The 19223-nt window shown below is 47.0% G+C and overlaps 1 protein-coding gene across 1 annotated transcript; it reads left to right on the forward strand.

The window, feature by feature from the left end:
* The first annotated feature begins 5050 nt into the window (after positions 1-5050).
* Krt72 (keratin 72) lies at positions 5051-18146 on the forward strand. The gene is made up of 10 exons (XM_008839973.3): positions 5051-5615; positions 6890-7104; positions 12647-12707; positions 13117-13212; positions 13811-13975; positions 14559-14684; positions 16014-16234; positions 16785-16819; positions 17578-17785; positions 17988-18146. Exons 1-9 carry the CDS (start codon positions 5163-5165, stop codon positions 17766-17768), a joined length of 1563 nt encoding a protein of 520 aa, XP_008838195.1. The 5' UTR covers positions 5051-5162; the 3' UTR covers positions 17769-17785; positions 17988-18146.
* Positions 18147-19223: the final 1077 nt, after the last annotated feature.

Below are 19223 nucleotides of genomic sequence, written 5' to 3' on the forward strand. Positions count from 1 at the left end.
AGAAAAATCCTGTAGCATGCAACATGTTAATGGACTAGGAAGTCCTGGGACAAAACATCTGCTGATTGCGTGTGTTACCACTGGGAATTCAGGGATGAAGAAACCTGGTCTATGTCCTTCAGCAAGGCACCTGATGAGATGAGCAACGAAAGAAGATCCAGAGGCAGCTGGAGAGCAAGGTGCCTCAGCAGGGAGGCAGGCTGTCAAAGGAGGCAGGATGCACACAGCTATGGACTAGGAAGTCCTGGGACAAAACATCTGCTGATTGCGTGTGTTACCACTGGGAATTCAGGGATGAAGAAACCTGGTCTATGTCCTTCAGCAAGGCACCTGATGAGATGAGCAACGAAAGAAGATCCAGAGGCAGCTGGAGAGCAAGGTGCCTCAGCAGGGAGGCAGGCTGTCAAAGGAGGCAGGATGCACACAGCTTTCAGAGTCTGGGTGGCTTACTAGGTGAATAACAAGGGGGAAGTGGGCATTGGAGCAGAGGCACATGGGTGGGGGAAATGACTCATTGTTGCTGGAACATGACCAGTTAGACAGGAGAGGGCTCAGCACACTGGCCCCTGGAGCTGAACAGGCAGTAGCTGTTTATCAGAGAGGCCCCCTTCTCTTCTGCTAAGAGCCAGAATTTTCTTCTGCAGAATGTAAGGGAGAATTGATACCTTGGCTGCCAGATGGACCCTGAGTCAGGACTCGGATCCTGACTGTGTGACTTAGGCAGAGTACTTCTGCTCCATGGGCCTCAGTTTCCTTATCTGTTAAAAGGGTTAATGACAGTAGTTGCTTCATAAAGTTGTCCTGAGAATTAAATTTAATAAAATAATATTTGAGAATTATTTACTTCACTGCCTTGCACTTAGTGCTGTATAAATGATTACTCTTCGTATTGTGAGGCACAGGCTGTTATTTCAAGAAGTGAGAAGGGAAGCAGCAAAAGTCTGATGGAGATCAGATTGCCTGATGAACATGAACTCAGGATGAAGAACACTGGCCATTCAAAGATACTTCTGTCATCCAACTTCTATGCTTAGATTCGGGGAATTAATACCAACTGCCTTAATGGAAAAATCTTGAAACTTTGAACCTTTTAATTTAATACAAAGGGTTAATTCTCACTCACAGTTTGGGGCAGGCTAGGGTGCTATCTTCCATGGCTGCCCCAGTGGGTTTTTTTTTTTTTTTTTTTAGAAACTTAAATTTTATTTATAATTTTAATTTTATTTTATGTGTATGAGTGTATTGCTTACATGTATGTAAGTGTACCTGTGTTTTGCAGTGCCTGCAGAGGTCAGAGGGATCCCCCGGAACTGAAGTTACAGATGGTTGTTAGCCACCATGTGGGTGCTGGGAACTGAACCTGGGTCCTCTGCAAGAGCAGCCAGTGCTCTTAATGCTGAGCCATGTCTCCAGCCCCACAGTGAGTGTCTTGAGAACTTAGGCTTTTCTGTTGTGTAGCAGTCACGTGGGATACATGGCTTCCAAGATTACTGAGACGGGGGAAAGGGAGATGGCAGAGGCACTGGGGCTGCTAATGTGACACTTCACTGCCTGCACTTCTCAATGGCCTTTGGTTTCATAGCCCCAAATCCCAATGGAACCCAAAAGGAGGCTGGGAGATGAAGAAGCGTGTGTGTGTGTGGGGGGTGGTATTTGGCATGCTCTGGTAGTCTCTGGCACAAGCTGCTTCAGGCTAGATATCCCACCACCAGGCTTAGAATTCTTTTCCCTTTGGGTACACTCTCCAGAGTCCATATAAACACCCTCTCTTTGGTTTTAACAATATAACCCAGGGTATATAACCATAAACTATAGGAGGCTGCAAATTAAATTGTACAGGTGTTCTGTATAGTTTAGTTCTATTTTTGTTTTGGATGAGTGAGTTTACTAAGTATATAGTAAGTAAAAGAATAAATAGCAAGTAGTAGGTAGAGGCAGCTGATAGACAACAAACATCCTTAAATCAGGTGCTCAAAACATCCAGCAGCAATGACTAGAGAAGCCCCAATTGCGAGAGCAAGCAAAAGGTGACATCACCAAATCTGAGGCTCACAAACATCCTACAGAAATTGACTAAGGAAGCCTTGCTGAGACAGCAGCTGGAGTTCCCCGGGGATGGGGGTCGGGGTGGGGTGGGTAAGAAGCAGTTGGCTGGAGCTCCTGATTGAGGTTTTTCTTCATGGATTAACTTTATATGGCTGAACTTCTGGTTTCCTATCCCCATTGCAAGGAATTTCTGTTGGAAATGACTTACCTTCTAGGATACAATGATTTTACTTGGAGGAAGCTTTCCTCCAGGTCACAGAATTAGGGAGGTCAGCCCATCCCTGGACAAGGAGCCTTGGAGGACACTTTGAGATAAACATGCTTTTATCTGAACTAGGGATGGGGACTCTGCTTCCAGAGCCAGCTTCTCCATGAGTTCAAACTGCACATGACAAGTACCAATATAATGTACATTATAAGAGGTATTGCCAGTCTATTAGAACTTAGAAAATCTAAGTCTGCTTAATAGTGAGGTGGTGTAACCTTATTCAATGTTTCTCAAAGTCTATGTCTTGAAACTCTGGTTCCCATAAGTGTCTAGAGTGAGTATTCCATGGTTAAAGAGGGTCTGAACACACTAAGATTTATTTTGTAAATGAGAGGAACACTTTATTTCTGATATTAGGATCAATTCTCTCTTTTTGTTCTTTGGTTGTATTGAAAACTCATCAAAACATATTCTGCTCACATTAGAAAAATTAGAAATATTAAAAAGTAGAGAAAGCCCACAATCATTCATACTCCCACTTTATAGGTACTGCATGTAGAAAAAGATTGAGGCTTATAGTGCCTTGGATAGCAGAAAACATTAAGTATCTTTGCTGTTAACATTGTTTGTATCACCCATCCATTCATTTATTTACTTATTCCAAATTTAATTTTTTAAAAGAAAACTTTAAGATTCACAGACTGGCAGGTACAGAAATTTCCCATGTGCTTTCTGCCCTTTACATAAACATAGGCTGTCCCATCATAAACATCCCCACCATAGTGATGCACATGATATGGTTGATGTATGCGTATCATTGAGTCTATTGTTTACAAAGGGTTCACTCTGGATGTTGAACATTCTTTTTTTGTTTGCATGTTTGTGTTTGTGTGGGTGTTTTGTATTTGTGTGTGTATATGTATGTGCATGCATATAGGCATGTATGTACATGCATGTGGGAATGTCAGATGTCTTCTTGAATTGCTCTCTACCTTATATATTGAGGCAGGTCTCTCAATTGAACCCAGAGCTCACTGATTAGGCTAGCGTAGCTAGTCAGCTTGCACTGGGGATTCTGTATCTCTGCTTTCCACTACGCATGGGCCACTATGCCCATTCCAAATTTGCTTGAGTGTTGGGAATCCAAACTCCAGCCCTCATGCTTGTGTGGCAAACACTTTACCCACTGAGTACTCTCTCCAGCTTGGTGTTGGGCACTTTATGGGTTTGGACAAATGCATAATAACATGTATCCACTATCATAGCATCACACAGAGTCATTTCACTGCTCTAAAAGTCCTTTGTCACTAAGCGAATTAATAGTCTTGCAATCAGACATCTGCTTAACATTAAAAACACTCAGAATCCAATCTTCACACTTTTCTCACACGATACCTATTACTTTCCTAAGAACTGATGTTCCAGGACAAAAGAGATTCAGTTTAAGTAATGCTTTCAAGTCCCAAATGGTTTTCATCCATCTTCTGCTGAAGAGCTTTGGTTTTGAAGGGAGATATTCCTGACTTGGTCTACTAATCCACCCCCCCCCCAAAACAAATGGTACAGAGCCTGTTGTGTCACAGCAAGATGCTGTCAGAGGAAGGTGCCAGAAAAACCCCTCCTCCCAGGCCTCAGTCACCTTTGATCTTTCCACGTTCCCACACATCAAATACCTCTGAAGCCACATGTGTCACTTCTGCCTCTCCATCATCTGTAATAAAGGTGGTGGCAGGAGTGAGGAGCTCCTGATTCATCCAGCAATAGAGCCCTCATGGGAAGATAAGACCATTTAACCTGTTCCCCAAGCCTGATCCCAAAGGGATAGATGTGTCTGCATCTTAGTTTCCAGAAAAAAAGGTCACTTCAAAGATTCTCTTTATTCACCAATGCTGTGAAAGGGTTCTCCTCTTCAACTCAAATCCCTTTCTTGCTTTTCTGTTCTTAATGGCTAGAACTGAAAACTTTTTTTCTGTTGTTACTGGGGAAAAAAAAAAAAAAAAACAGGCAAAATCTATGGGGTGTGGGGACAGGAATTTCATAGAAAAATAAAAAGCATGTCCGGAGATTCTTGAAGGGCTTGCTGGTCCCCAGGACCCTCTCTGGCAGCACGGAGAGCCCACCTCATCTCCATGCTGACACCCCAGGCTTCTCTATCTGTCCATCTGTGCCTGGCGCCTCATCTTCACCACTCCTAATACCTACATCACACTATACGACGTGGGCAAAATGCTTGGCTGTTATTATACCCTGTGATCGGCTGGGTGGAGGCTGTGTCAGTTGCCCCCAGGGACCATCTGACCACCCCAAAAAGCTTCAAGAGGAGCCCAGGCTCAAGGGCACAACTAGAGACAGGTCCAAGCCCTGTCTTAGGCACAGTCTCTTTCAAAGGCATCCGGAATGTCCCGGGTGCGGAGGCCTGCTCTGAGCCCTGGGGGAGTAGGGAGAGAAGTTTATCCCGGGCTGAAGCCGAACCAGCCAGACAGTCTGTTCCACTTGGTGACCTCTCCCCCCGCCCCCACAGGCCAGACCTACTGGAATTTTCCACTGAAGATCTTGGTAGTGATGACCTGCATTAATTGGAGGGAAGCATACGAGATAAGGTGGTAAAATTATTATAATGCAGGACGTGAGCACAGAAAATGTAGGGTTCCGGGCCATTTTATAGGGGACTCGTGGCCAGTTCAAGTGGACGAGACAAAAATCTCGGCAAGTGAATAATCTCCTAAATGAAGGACCCAAGAGGACCCCAGGGGCCTAAAAGTGGTTTCCGACATACACATTAGCTGACTCCTTTCTGCCCTCCCAGGCCGGACTATTTAAGCGGCCAGCGGAGACTGGAGTGCAGCTGCGTCCGCTCCCCAGGCCCGCCCGCCGCCCACCGCCTGCAGCCCGCTGGTCGTCCACAGCCATGAGCCGTCAGTTGACCCTCTACCCCGGCGCCGAGCGCCTGGGTTTCAGCGGCTGCTCCGCGGTCATCTCCGGCCGGCTCAGCGGCAGCCACGCCTCGTTTCGGGCCGGGGTCAAAGGCGCTGCCTTCGGCAGCCGGAGTCTGTTCTGCGTGGGGGGCGGTCGGCGGCCGGCGCTGAGCTCTGCGGGGCGGAGTGGAGGCTTCGCGCTGGGCCACGGGGGCGCGGGCGGCGGGCGTCCCGGTGGCTTCGTGGGCACCGTTTTTGGCAGCGCGGGGCTGGGGCCCACGTGCCCGTCTGTGTGCCCGCCGGGCGGCATCCCCCAGGTCGTCGTCAACCAGAGCCTCCTGGCCCCACTCAATGTGGAGCTGGACCCGGAGATCCAGAAGGTGCGCGCCCAGGAGCGGGAGCAGATCAAGGCGCTGAACAACAAGTTCGCCAACTTCATTGATAAGGTGGGTCCTCTGGCCTCTGCGAGTCCTGCATTTGTGGTCCAGGGGCCACTATACTGGCTCTGCCACTAATGAGCTGGTGGAAACTAGGGTGAGCTTCCCCTTCCGCTTCTGTTTGCTGGGGCACAATAATGGATCTTACCCTAGTGAGTAGTCACAGGAACCGAGAGAAATGCTCAGAGCGCATAGGACAGTGCCTGACACATCCTCCCAATGAAAGGGAACCGCATCCTTCCTTGTGGGACAAGAGTCTGCAAAGGAAGAGAAGCCTGTGACAGGAGACCCGTGGAAAGGGTCCTTTGAGGGCCTATAGTGTTAGACAAGAAGATGGAGACCCACATCCAGGACAGGGGCACTAGAGGGACGCAGGCCAAGAATGCCACAGAACTTGGCAAATGTGGAAGGGAGTAAAAGGAGGGAAGGGGGTAGGTGTGTACCCAGATGTCCAGAGCCAGGGAGAGAAATGGGCCAGAAAACTGTAAGTCAGGCTGGGGGACAGGGGGAGGAACTTTGGAAGGAAGCCTTTTCAAGGTTCCTCCGTGGGTTGGGGGCAGTGTGTTCAGAAACGGTAACAGGGAAGGTGTCTCTGGAATGACACTAGTGAATGGGGAGGGGACAAGAAATGGGCTTCTCTTGTCTAGACCTAGGTAGCAGACCTTGACTGTGAAGATGCTAGGAAGGATGGAGACATTACTTCTCATACCTGCTGCTGCCCCAGTGACTCTTCCACCAGTTCACGACCTCTGGTTGTGTTATCATTCTGCCTTTGACGTGAAGGAACTAAGGCATAGATAAGAATGAGCCCAAGTTGACAGAACAGTTGACATCTCTTCCTCTGTCTCCTGTACCAAGTATACTTCTTTCTGTCCCTAAGCTCAGAACCTGAAATGGAGGGAACCCTGAAATGTGTGAGAATCCACTTTGAACAAAACCAAAAACCAACCAAGAGCACTGGAAGCTCCATGAGAAAAGGAGCACACAACCCTCCCCACCCCCACCTCCCACACCTGCCCAGAGTGCCCTTCCCTACTTCTCAATTCCCAGCTTCTCCAGTAAGAGAAGCTGCCCCAGTCACATGAAAACTCACAAGACAGAGGCAGATGACACCACTGCCTAAGTTTGGCGCTTGGATTTCTTTTAGAGTGTGCCTTACCTTGAAGATGCAGATACAGTGCCCCTGGCTGAGTCTACCCTCGGATGAGCCTTATTCCTGTGTGTCCCGCTGTTAAGAGGCAACAGCATGGGGACTGTGGGCCCTAACTACCTTTGGGTTCTAGGTGCGCTTCCTAGAGCAGCAGAACCAGGTGCTGGAGACCAAGTGGGAGCTGCTGCAGCAGCTGGACCAGAGCAACAGCAAGAGGAGCCTGGAACCCATTCATGAAAGCTATGTCAGCAGTCTGCAGAAGCAGCTGGAGATTCTGTCCGGGGACAGGGTGAGGTTGGACTCGGAGCTGAGGAACATGCGGGAAGTGGTGGAGGATTGCAAGAAGAGGTGAGTGGAAGGCAGACAAAGTGCCACTGGAGAGCGATGGCAGATGGATTCAGTGTCAAGCCAATGCTGTACTGTGCCTTTGATTCTTTTCCGAGACCATTGTTCCATAGGCAGAGACACTTAGAATGGGAGACAGGGAGACTATAGGTATACTCAGAGGTGTACTTTAGTTGTCCAGGATATTTCAGTTTCTAGAATTGGAATTGGAAGAATAGGAGCAAGGAGAATTAACCAAAAACCAGTTGGTTGGCCCAAATGGCTTTGTAGTTCCCCCCGAGTGACTTTTTCTATGGTGATTCCCAGAAAGTGAGACACCATACAAATCCTGGAACAAATTTCAAAACTAAGCAAAAATGAATATTTTTTTTGAGACCGTGTCTTCTTGTAGCCCCAACTGTCCTGGAACTCGCTATATAAATAAACCAGGCTGGCCTCGAACTCACAGAGATCCACCTGCCTCTGCCTCCCAAGTGCTAGGATTAAAGGCATGTGTCACCACACTCAGCCACAAAAAAGAATTTTAAAATTTGCTTTGTATTGAAATGTATCTGCACTATAAAATCCTGGCTTTGAAGAGAATATTGAGAATGTCTTTGAAATTAGATTGAGAGTAAGGTGTCTAGCCTCGGTATTTGGAAAATTTGCTTCTAAGTGCCAGCTCTCTAGGGATAGGACTTCTTTCTCAATTCCAGGGGTGGAGATGGTCACAGATGAGTTATTTCTCTTGCTCCACAGTCAATCTTTCTGATCACTCCTAGCCTGAAGTCCCCTCCAAGGAGAAGCCCAGCCTGAACTCTGTAGAGACCATCCAATGGAGCAGGTGATAGCCTTGACCACAGAGAGATTGTGAGCACAGGCTTAAAGAAAGACTTTTAAGACAGTTGCAATGAGTACAGTGCAAACTGATGCCAGTGGAATTAAGATGGGGCTGGAGCTCAGGTGATCTGAGCAAGGTCTGCAGAAGAGGGTCTCCAGGCACAGTTCAGAGGCCCAGGGCAGAGGTATGTGGGGCTGTACTGTTTCTAGGCTTCCGAGAGAGTAAAAGCCTGAATTACTACTGTGACTCTAGCCATTGGGTGACTCAAGTATGCCTTGCTCACACTTGGAGCCTCAGTCTTGTGAAGGATGGCGACACCGATCAGTGACAGAATCTTGGACCCTGGGACTTGGATCTTTTCAACAAGCTGTTTATTACAAAATTCAGATGGTTTTTATACATCCCAAGAAACTGGCAGTCACGTGGGCGATGGCAGTCACACACAAAGATTTAGGGCACAAAGAAACAGGACATATAGTCTGTTAGTTGGCGCCAGAAGGATGCTTAAACTTTTACTCAAGGTTATCAATGCCCATCTGGTAATTTATTGGCCACAGTGTTTTCTTTCTTAGACTTAAAAGCATGGTGAACTTCTAGCTTTTAGCTCGGGAGTAAACCTTTAACCTGGCCTAATCTCTTAGCCAGGGATAGCTGAGTTATTTGTTCAGGACAAGGAGATGAGCTAAGGGTTGTTGACCAAGATGCTTTCCCACACGGTAAGGAGTCTGCAGTTATGACCAGGCCGCTTCCTCCTGCCAGTCTCGCAGTGTTCTGCAGGACAGGGATTATCAGAGCCACTGTTCCCAGCACCCCTCCCTTTAGCAGAGAATGCAGCCTGGACTTAAAAGTTTTAGGCTCATCTCACCCTAGGGCCTGGCATCCTGGTTTCCTACACATAGCTGAGCCTTTTGATCCACTGTGAACTGCAGTGCCATTATAGTATCTATAAAATCAAATGCTGATAGCTGCCTCAGTACTTAAAAGAGCTGCTGAGAGGAAAATGGTGGACAGCAGTGTACTGTAGATCTTAAAAGAATCAAAGCACAGTACAGCAGCATGTGCTGCCTGTCCAGCGTCTGGAGTGCTGAATGTGAATCTCCCCTTCACTATTAACTAGCTGTGTGACCATGGTCAAGTTTACTAATGTCTTTTGTCTCATCTGTAAAATCAGGACAACAGAATGTATCTCACAGGATAACAGAATGGATTTTATTAGAACTTTTGTGGGAATTAATTGACATAATGAAATGTTTAGCATGCTGTTGGGTATGTAGCAAGGAGAAAAAGAAATATTACTTGTATTTATTATGATTATTTAAAAATTATTTTTATCACCAGCCCCTCCCATCTATGGATCTTCTTGTTTTGGGGGGGAGAGTGTCTGTGTGCATCTCTTATGACATCTCATGAGCACATGTTTTAATTTTTATTGAGAGGAGGTAGAAATGATTAAATATTTGTCAAGTAATATAAGATAAAGACTACTATAGGAATAAATATTTCATTAGATAATGTGATCTGAAAGCTTTTAATTACCTTCTGAGTTACACACAAAATGAATTGTTTTCTCTGTGTTTATCTAGTATCGTTAGAAGAATGTGGCAGTCTCAGAAAACATTCCAGGCATATTTACTTTTTATTTATTTGTTTATTTATTTAGCAGTACTGGGTGTGAACCTAGTGCCTCACTCACGCTAGGCAAGTGCTCTCTCACTGAGCTACAGCCCCAAGCCCCAGTCACATTTTATTTACTTACTGTTTTTTGTAAAACCTTTTATTTTATACAATGTATTTTGATCATATTTAGATCCCCTCCCTTGTCTGCACTCCCTTACTACCCTTCACCCAATTCCATGTACTCTATTATATACACGTATGTAAAGGCCTATAGAGCCCAAATGCCCTTAGGTGTGGTTCATCCCAAAGATCCATCCCTAGAACCTGGTTAAGCTACTAAGAGTCTGGTCCTTAAACGAGACTCACTCTCCCGCTTCCAGCAGCCCTTGGTTGTCAACAGTTGTTCAGGAAGGTTGGAGCTTCTTACCCATTTCCCTGTGTTTATGCGGGGTTTTGTCTGACTTGAGCTTACCTGGGTCTTGTGTGTGCTGTCACCACTGTTGTGAGGAGTTCATCTGTTGCAAAAAGAGCCTTGTTTAATTAGTGTTGAGAGGTACACTTCTGTAAATATAAGGGAATGTGTTCAGAATATAGTAAGAAATTACATTGGTGTAGGGATGTGACAAAAGTAGGATTTTCTCAAGGGTCTGTGCTATGTTTACAGTAGCACATGAGTTCCTTACCATTGAGAGGGCCATTAGTCCAAGTAGACAGCTGTGGATTACCTTCAAGGTAAAAGTGCCACTACTGCACCAATGTAGAGTGTTTGCTGGTCTGATCATTGTTGTAGTTTGTAGACTTTATAGCTGGATGGGATCGTTGATTGGTTTTCTCCTTTGGCAGTTTGCATAGTATCCGCTGATACTGTGAGAGCTAGTTTTCAGGGAGGAGGCTTCCAGATCGATTGCTTCAAGTCCTATGTCCAAAGTGTGTCCTGTCTGAGCAATAGGGTCTTACCTTCAAGATCTGGGAGGCAGCCATGGCTGTGGCAATATCTTGTGTCATTTTCGGAGTCTCTTGAACTTCCCTCACAAACAACCTGAAGCCATCTGATTTTTGCTCTTGCCAGGCGTGGTGGTGCACGCCTTTAATCCCAGTACTCGGGAGGCAGAGGCAAGCGGATCTCTGTGAGTTTGTGAGTTCAAGGCCAGCCTGGTCTACTTAGTGAGTTCCAGGACAGCTGGGGCTACAGAGAGACCCTGTCTCAAAAAGACCACAAAAAAAAGTAAAAAGTAAAAATGTGAAATAGAAGACTCATCAAAATCATTATTTTTTTAATTCTTTAAAATCTCTTTTTTAGGACCCGCAGGCCTCTCTCTCTGGGATAAGTTGATCGCACCGTCTGTGCCTTGACTCCCCCAGCCTCATTCAACCTCCTATCTCCCCCGCAGGTCTCTCCTCCTAGCCTGAGTCCTGTCCCATTCCTTGTCTTGGCACCCCAGACACCTGGGGAATAAAATAAAGATAATAAATAAAATATTTTTTTAAAAAGAGGGAATCCATTCCTGATATTGCACTTTTACTTTGCCAGCCTATGTTGTCTGGTAGGGTTAATGTCCCCCGTTATAAGGTAACTCCTTTTAATCTTTTAAAACAGTGTATATGTATATACTTTAAGAATCCTCTGTAGTGGTTGGCTTCCATAGGACTTCTTCTAAAGGCCTTTTATTGTTACTTATCCCTCATGCCTGCTGGGCAAGCATTCTATCACTGAGCTTTATTTTGTTTTGAGACAAGGTCTCACTATGCAGCCCTGGCTGACCTGGAACTTACTGTGTAGATAGACCAGGCAGGCCTTGAAGTCATAGAGATCTGCTTGCTTCTGCCTTCTAACTGCTGGGATTAAAGGCATGTATCTCCACGCCCAGCCTCAGTCACATTTTAAATAACACACTTTACTAACTCATATTGCTTCTGCTTCATCCATTCAAGAGTATGTTCTAGGTGAAGGGACTGCTAGTAGCATGTCTTAGGGCTGTGTGACGAGCTGGAATGTATTGCTTATATTTTAGTATATGAGGGGGAAATTATTTTCAAGCATTAGTTTCCCCTATTTCTTATTGTGATGAAATACATGTAATATAAAATGTAACTATTTCAAGTGTACAGTCCAGTGGTGGTAAAAACACTTGTAACATGCAGTCATCACCATCAGCCTTCTCTACAACTTTTCATCTTGTCAAATTGAAACTCTTACCCATTAAACAGTCACTCTCCCTTTACCCCCTCTTCCAAGTCCCTGGCAACCACCATTATACTTTCTGTCTTTATAATTTTATCTAACTTAAGAACCTCTTATGGAGGAATAATATATATTTGACTATTTTTGACTGGTGTATTTAACTTGGGTAGTGTCCTCTGGGTTCGTCCAAAATGACATTCATCATGCCATTTTGCAGACTCTCTTAAGACTGAACACTTCTTCATGTCTATGTAGAGTACACTTTACTTCTCCATTTAGCATGAAGTGTTTCTTATCAATGTTAAATTTTTATTTTCATAAATGTCCTGTAAATTAATAGTAAGGAATGGAAGAAGTAAGCTCTTTAAATAAAAAATCAATAATCCTTCCTCTCCAATCTACAATATATCCAGTCTACAATATGTCCATCTGAAAAACATGCTGGTCCCATCCAAACACAATTAATTAATTAATTAATTGATTGATTGATTAATTATTGTGTTTGAGTGTTTTGCTCGCATGTATGTAAGCACACCTGTGTGTGCAATGCCTGTACAGGCCAGAAAAGAGTGTTGGATCCCTAGGAACTGGAGTTACAGATGGTTGTTAGTCACCATGTAGGTGCTGGGAACCAAACCTGGATCCTCTGCAAGAGGATCTTAACCACCAAGCCACCTCTCCTGCTCCCAAATACTGTTTCAAAGACCTTGCTTCACCTGAAATAGAAGCATGCATAAGACACATATAGTTTAAGATATATATAAAAAAAACTCTTTCAGCCTGTGCTTTCCCACATCTTCCTGGGGAAGTCTGTTTGCCCAGGGCGTAAACAACTTACCCCCACAGCTGTGATGCAGAGGTGATCACTCCGTGAGAGTCTGCAGAATGGAACTGTGCCATTGGCAAGTGGTGCTTTCTCTTAACAGGTACGAGGTGGAGATTAACAGACGCACTGCTGCTGAGAATGAGTTCGTGGTGCTGAAGAAGGTAAGAGCGGGGTGTTGGAGCAGGAAGAAGCTTAGAGGGTTCCCAACATCTGCCACAGTGATGTGCACAGGACAAGGGAAGGGACCTTCTGGGCCACTCGATTTCTTGGGCAGATGCATTCCTCATCTTCTTCCTCTAAAGTTCCTTGCCTGGGATACATGCTGCTCCCAGAACCATCCAGCTTAGTATGCAGCTCAGATCCCAGCATTGTGCTGCATTTCTGGTGTGGCCACTGAGCTTACGTGGGCCAGTTTATGCTCAGAGACTGGGCCTTTCTTGAAGCATGAGGCAAGGGGAATGGAGAGAGTTAAGGAGCCTCCTCTGCTTGCTGTGACAAGGAGGGCAGGGTGGGCAGGGCGGGGAAAGCAGCCAGCCCTTCTGGACAGCCTGACCATCACATGTGCCCCAGGATGTGGATGCTGCTTACATGAATAAGGTTGAGCTCCAGGCCAAGGTGGACTCCTTGACAGATGACATCAAATTCTTCAAGGTTCTCTATGAAGGGGTAAGGACTTCACTGGCCTCTCTTATATAGCTGATTTTAAAGGTTGGGAGGGAGAAGCCTTTTGACCTGGTGTAGCTGACATTGACTGAGATCCTACTGGGTGCCGAACAAGGAGTCAGGCTTTGAAACCATGACGGAAAGCAAGTGGTCCCTGTCCTCCAGGCCTGGCAGGGTAAACAGCATGTGGAGGAGCTTTGGGGGAGTAGAGGAAGGTGTAGAAACCCTGCCTGGGCCTTCAGAGAAGGTCTCTGGAGAGAGGAAGCCAGGGAAGGGAAAGGGAGGGGTGACTCCCCATGAGACCTCTGAGTTCCATCTGGAGTTTGGGAAATGATTCTGGGCAAAGGATGTCATTGCTGAACTTGTGGAAGAGACTAGAAGGGCAGGAGGGACCTGAGTGCAGGTAGGGAGCGGAGTGCCACCACTTAGGGCTGAAGCTCAAGGCAGCCATTTTCATTCCTGGCAGCCCCAGTGGCTAAGGCAGAGTTCAAATGCTGAGGAAGGGTGGGAAGGGGCAGTGAGGATTTGCCCAGGAATGGTCAGGAGAAGCGATGTCCTCATGGGGACCCCCTAACTGATTCCCTTTCCCCTTTGTCCCCAGGAAATTTCTCAGATGCAGTCACATATCAGCGACACATCCGTCATCCTGTCCATGGACAATAACCGGCAGCTGGACCTGGACAGCATCCTCAACGAGGTCCGAGCGCAGTATGAGGACATTGCTGTGAGAAGCAAGGCTGAGACTGAGAACGTGTACCAGTGCAAGGTGAGCTGGGTGCCAGGTACGCAGAGGCCCAGCTACCACGGCTGTTGTGCTGTTATGCATGTGTGCATGTGTGCCTGTGCATGTACGCAGCTCTAGTGAACACGCCTTTTGTTTTGGCGTTGGGCCTCATAGAAATGCCTACCTGTGGTCCAGGGAAATCAATCTCAGTCTTAACATACATTACAATAAAGATTTAGGCCTTCCCTTACCATGGCCTCTGAGTGACAGATGAGATGTATCAGCCACAACCTTCATAAGACTCTGACAAAGTCTCTGTTTGAAATCCACACATCTCAGCTTTTCTTGTTTCTAATTTGGCAAAATGAGGACAGAAAATTCAAGCTACAGCCAGCTCTCTTGTTTGAGAACCAAGGATCCTGCTGACCTGGGGCGGGGTCTTTCCCTCCGGGAGAAAGGGTTGCTGCTCTTTCCTGCCACTCTTGCCTCCCCCCCCCGCCCTTTGCTGGCTCTTACACTGCTTCAATGAGAGAACATGTGATCAGTACTCCGCCCTGTGCTGCTGCTGAGCCCTCCTAAGTGGGTGAATCCTTAACTACCCTGTACTCCTCTCATCTGACCTCAGATCCAGGAGCTTCAGGCCACAGCAGGCCAGCATGGAGATGACCTCAAGCTCACCAAGGCCGAGATCACAGAGATCAACAGGCTGATCCAGAGGATCCACTCAGAGATAGGGAATGTGAAGAAACAGGTGGGTTGACGCAGTGAATCGGGGAATGGGCTTTAACCAGGCACCAGACTGCACATGACAGTCTTCATCAGGTAGGGGTGGACCAGGCTGCATGTGGAAAGGTTGAACGTTCTACTCAGCACAGCACATCGTGGCCCCTGAGGCTCCCAGCCAAGGGGCTTTCTTCTTATCCTTATCTCTTACGACAAAGAAGCAGCTAATTGCTTGACAAAGCGAGTCTCTTGGCATTTGGGGTCCCCACAGTTTATGCAATGTTTGGAATGATGCTCTAATCTCGTATCCCTATAACTCATGATATTCACAAGACCCAAGCTTCTGGCATCCCCAGTTCACCCTGAGATTTTTTGGTCAGTAAAAAAACAGCAGAGGACAGTGCAATTGGATTTGGGTGACAGTTGGTTGTCATCTTCTTGCATGACTAGGCCTCCTCAGTTCTGAGGGTGAGCCATGGTTTTCCACGGTCAGGCAACTTGGTTGTAGAGGTCTCCTTCAGGACACTCACCTAAAGGCTGTGGATATTGGCAGATCTGGGGGCTGCCTAGCAGAGGAATAGTTGACAGCTGGAGAACTTCTAGAAATCCATTGGCTGTCGGAATCAGTGGTTGCTTTCTTCACTGTGAGGCAAACTTCCACAGGAAGGGGTACCTCAAAAGCTGGAACTTAGATCCCTCCAAAGCCTTAACTGAGTGACAAAATACGTCCAAACTAAAAGAATCGAGAAGCACCGGAGTTCCCTCCCACCACCCCACCTGTACTGTCCCCCATCAGGTTGCATGATCCTACCTTTCTGTAGTTATTTGTCACCTGTAAAGCCTGCTAGTCATGAAGAAGCATCTTTGAAGCCTGTTCTGGACTTTTAGTATGAGTCTCTGTGGGATTTGAGGGGCCAGATTCAGAGTTTTTTTTTACTTTATCAGCCTCTCTTTCTCCCACTCCTACCCCTCACAATTTATAGGCGCTCCTGAGACAGGCTATGCAGTAAAGAACTGTTGAAGTCTAGTTATAGTGAGTCTTCTTCAAGGTTGTGTTTAGAGTCTGATACTTGATGCTTCAGATAATGTGGGGCAAGGTCAGAGGCACATACCCGTGTAACCCATCTTCTCTGTGCCCTTCCACTCTTTTCTCTCAAGACTTCTATTTTTAGATGCTGAGGCATGAGTGGGAAGGGACAGTGCCTGGAGTCAGGTAAAGGATAGACTCATCTCTAGTGATGTCCAAAGTTGGACCAACCAGTAGGATCCCAAAGTATTTGCTACCAGTCAGAATCAGGAGAGGGGGCTGTCCAAGCAGGATCTCAGACTTCAAAGTACCAAATCTTTTGCCCCTCAGTGCTCCAGCCTAGAGACAGCTATTGCGGATGCTGAGCAGCAAGGTGACTGTGCCCTCAAGGATGCCCGGACCAAGCTGGACCAGCTGGAGGGTGCCCTGCAGCAAGCCAAAGAGGAGCTGGCCCGCATGCTGCGTGAGCATCAGGAGCTGATGAACGTCAAGCTGGCACTGGACGTGGAGATCGCAACGTACCGCAAACTTCTGGAGAGTGAGGAGAGCAGGTGAGGGGCTTTTATCTGGAAAGTTTTCTCTGTGCTTTAATAGGCAGACCAAAGGCAGTTCAGTTCTGCTCAGGCCCCATGGAAGTACAATCTTACAGCAATGTGCTGGCCTTGGGTTAGGGTAGGCACAAATGAAACGGCAAGAAGGACCGAGTTGTAAAAATCCTTAAGGGACTGTGCCACCGTGTTTGAGGAGTATCCCCAAGCTCTTCATGGTGAGGGAGAGGGGCAGGATGGCCTCCGAGAGCCATCCATGTTCAAAACCACTCTAGCAAAGCCTTGGGTTCAGCGAGGATGTGTGCTCATTTGTCTTACTTTGAGCCTTGACAGGATGGGTCAGACTTCTGTGTAACAGGTACTCACAGAGCCTTAGTGTAGACTGGCTCCCTGCAGCAGCGTTCTCTTCAGAAGTTCCATGGGAATGGGAAGGAAGGGGGCAAAGAGGGGGCTGGGATTTGTTCTGAAAGGAGAGACATTCCCAGACGCGACTCTCTAGGTAGGCTGGGTGATTGTTTATGGTGGACTTAACCTGTTTATTCTCTCTCTGTAGAATGTCTGGTGAATGTCCAAATTCTGTGAGCATCTGTAAGTACCTGTACATCTTGATCTGTCCTTGGTTACCTCATCAGAAGCCCAAGTAGCTCTAATTCTATGACACAAAAGAGAAATTGGAATCACAATGAAGCTGGGGATGAGATGGGGGTTAGGGATAGAAAGAGAGATCTGGCTTTAGTAACCAAAAGAAGCAATTAGTGGAGAATAATAATATCATGAAATACAAAAGAGCAACTTATAGAAAGATCCAGATACCCAGCAGTGCGTACTCCAACAGTGCTGCACATCATGCTTGATGAATACATTCTCCCTGTGGAGGTTGGACCACAATAAAGGCCTTGGATCAGAGGAAGAGGGACTGAAGAACTCCAACGCTGCTGAGAAAGCCGCGGAAACAACTTTCTCCAGACCTTAAATTCCAGAGAGAATGCTGGAGACGTGCTGTATGTGGGGGACAGGGATATTCCCAGCAGCCCCTTCTGCATCAGCAGCATGGATACCTCTGTGAAGTGCCTGTCTTCATTTGGTTCTAACCATTAGGACAGTCCCTGAGAGCCCTGTTTGCTAGGAGCTTAAAGTCTTATACTGATAGGTAGACCCAGGACTCATGCAACACGTTGAGTGTTTGGGGCTAACAGACAAAATGAAGCCACATACGATTTGTATTCACAAAAATTTCTTAGTAAACTAAAAGAAAGAGCTAGCTAAGGGAGTGCCCAGGTGCCCACAGAGGGCTCTGACCAGGGTGTAAGCTGACCGGGGCTGGGGTCTTCTGTCTCCTCTTTCAGCTGTCATTAGCAGTACCAATGCGGGACCAGGAGGTGCTGGCTTCAATGTGGGCTTTGGTGCCTTGAGCGGTTACAACTACAGACCTCTGGCCCTGGAGGTCAAGACCAAAGGCGCCTGTGGCAGCGAACTCAAGGACCCCCTTGCCAAAGTCTCTGGCAGCAGCTGTGCAACCAAAAAGGCCTCCAGATGACAGCCAGGCAGTGGGCTGTGAGCAAAACGCTTGTGGACCCCATTCTCCACCTGCTCTCTTCCTTCAGGGACCCTTTCCAAGTGGGGAAATATTTTCTCTAGCACCACAATCCCAACCCCATCTCCTATCCATGTTTTCCTCAGTCAAGGGACTCCTCTGGGGCAGGAAGGCCAGTCATGGGCTCTGTCCGTGACCTCTGTCCCCTTCGCTTTTCACTAGGTAACCGCCCCATATGCAGAGATGGAGCACGGCCCCCGCAATGTCTCCCTGCAGCCAGCCACAAGCCCCTCAGCTCTGTGCGTTTTTGGAGGCTTCACTGCTAAGGGGCTCTCTGATGGGGTTCTGTCCAGCTCTCTGCTTCTTCTGCAATAAATGATTCATGCCATTCATCCTAGTCCGTTTTATATTGCCATAGCAAATATTTTAGATCGGATGTTATGGTCTGAATATGAAATGTTCCATTATTCTGAGGGCTGCAGAGCCTTTAGAAGATGGGGTCTGGTTGGTAGAAGTAGATCACTAGAGATGGGCCGTTGAAGGTTATAACCATCCCCAGCACTAGCCTGCTCCTGGTCAGCCACCATCGGAGGAGCTCTGCCACATGCTGTTACTGCCATGAGCTCTGCCAAGTCTTTCCCACCATGACAGACTGAGGCCCTCTGAGCCCATAAGCCCAAATAAGCTTTTCTCCCTTAAATTGTTTGTCAATTGTTTTGGTCACAGCAACACAAAAGTAACTGACATACCAGGAACTTTAGAACGAACAAAGCTTCTTTTGACTCATGGTTCTGGAGATCTAACAGCACAGGCCCCTCCCCCATCTGTTCATCTACTGGCAAGGGACTTGTGCTGTGTCACATCATGGCGGAGAAACAGAAAGGGAAAATAGGCATGTGTGGCTGTGGCAAGAATGTGTGTTCAAGAAAAAAAAAAGGGAAATGTCAGGCTCACTTAATAACGGCTAGTTCTTGAGAGAACTAGTGTAGTTGCTAGAGAAAGACATAGAACCCATCCCCCAGTGTTTCCACATTGGGAGTCAGTTTCAGCGTGAGTTTGCTGAAACATGTCCAAACCCAAACCATTTGGTTTTCAGTGCACAATGTGTTGCACAAATGTCAACCTTGGCATTACCCTAACTTTTTTTGGTGTGACTCTATTTCCACTCTGGGTCACCAGCCATACACCTTTGCCATCTGGTTCCAGCCAAATAGGCATCAGGTGACAGCTGATCATGGTAAATAGCTGAGGTTTGTTACAGCTGTGGCTGCAGGGCAGGCCCAGTGCTTCACATGACCTGTGTCACCCCTTTCTGCCAGCTGCCCAGTGAGACGGGTGATGCCTCCTCCACCATGGAGAGGCGTGCCGGCACTGCCAGAGGTGGGAGCTTCAGCACGGCTAGTCACTCGGGCTCTCTAAGGCCCCAAAGTCTCCCACACTCACAGCCCTGAGTTGTCA

The sequence above is a fragment of the Nannospalax galili genome, unplaced genomic scaffold (assembly GCF_000622305.1).
Source record: "Nannospalax galili isolate Female #2095 unplaced genomic scaffold, S.galili_v1.0 scaffold979, whole genome shotgun sequence".
Taxonomy (NCBI): domain Eukaryota; kingdom Metazoa; phylum Chordata; class Mammalia; order Rodentia; family Spalacidae; genus Nannospalax; species Nannospalax galili.

Bases quoted from the DNA above. Each gene is read 5' to 3' on its own strand.
- Krt72 (XM_008839973.3), top strand. From the start codon at position 5,163: ATGAGCCGTCAGTTGACCCTCTACCCCGGCGCCGAGCGCCTGGGTTTC. The intron at 13,213-13,810 runs GTAAGGACTTCA...CTTTGTCCCCAG, and splicing joins TCAAGGTTCTCTATGAAGGG to GAAATTTCTCAGATGCAGTC. The intron at 16,820-17,577 runs GTAAGTACCTGT...CTCCTCTTTCAG, and splicing joins TCCAAATTCTGTGAGCATCT to CTGTCATTAGCAGTACCAAT.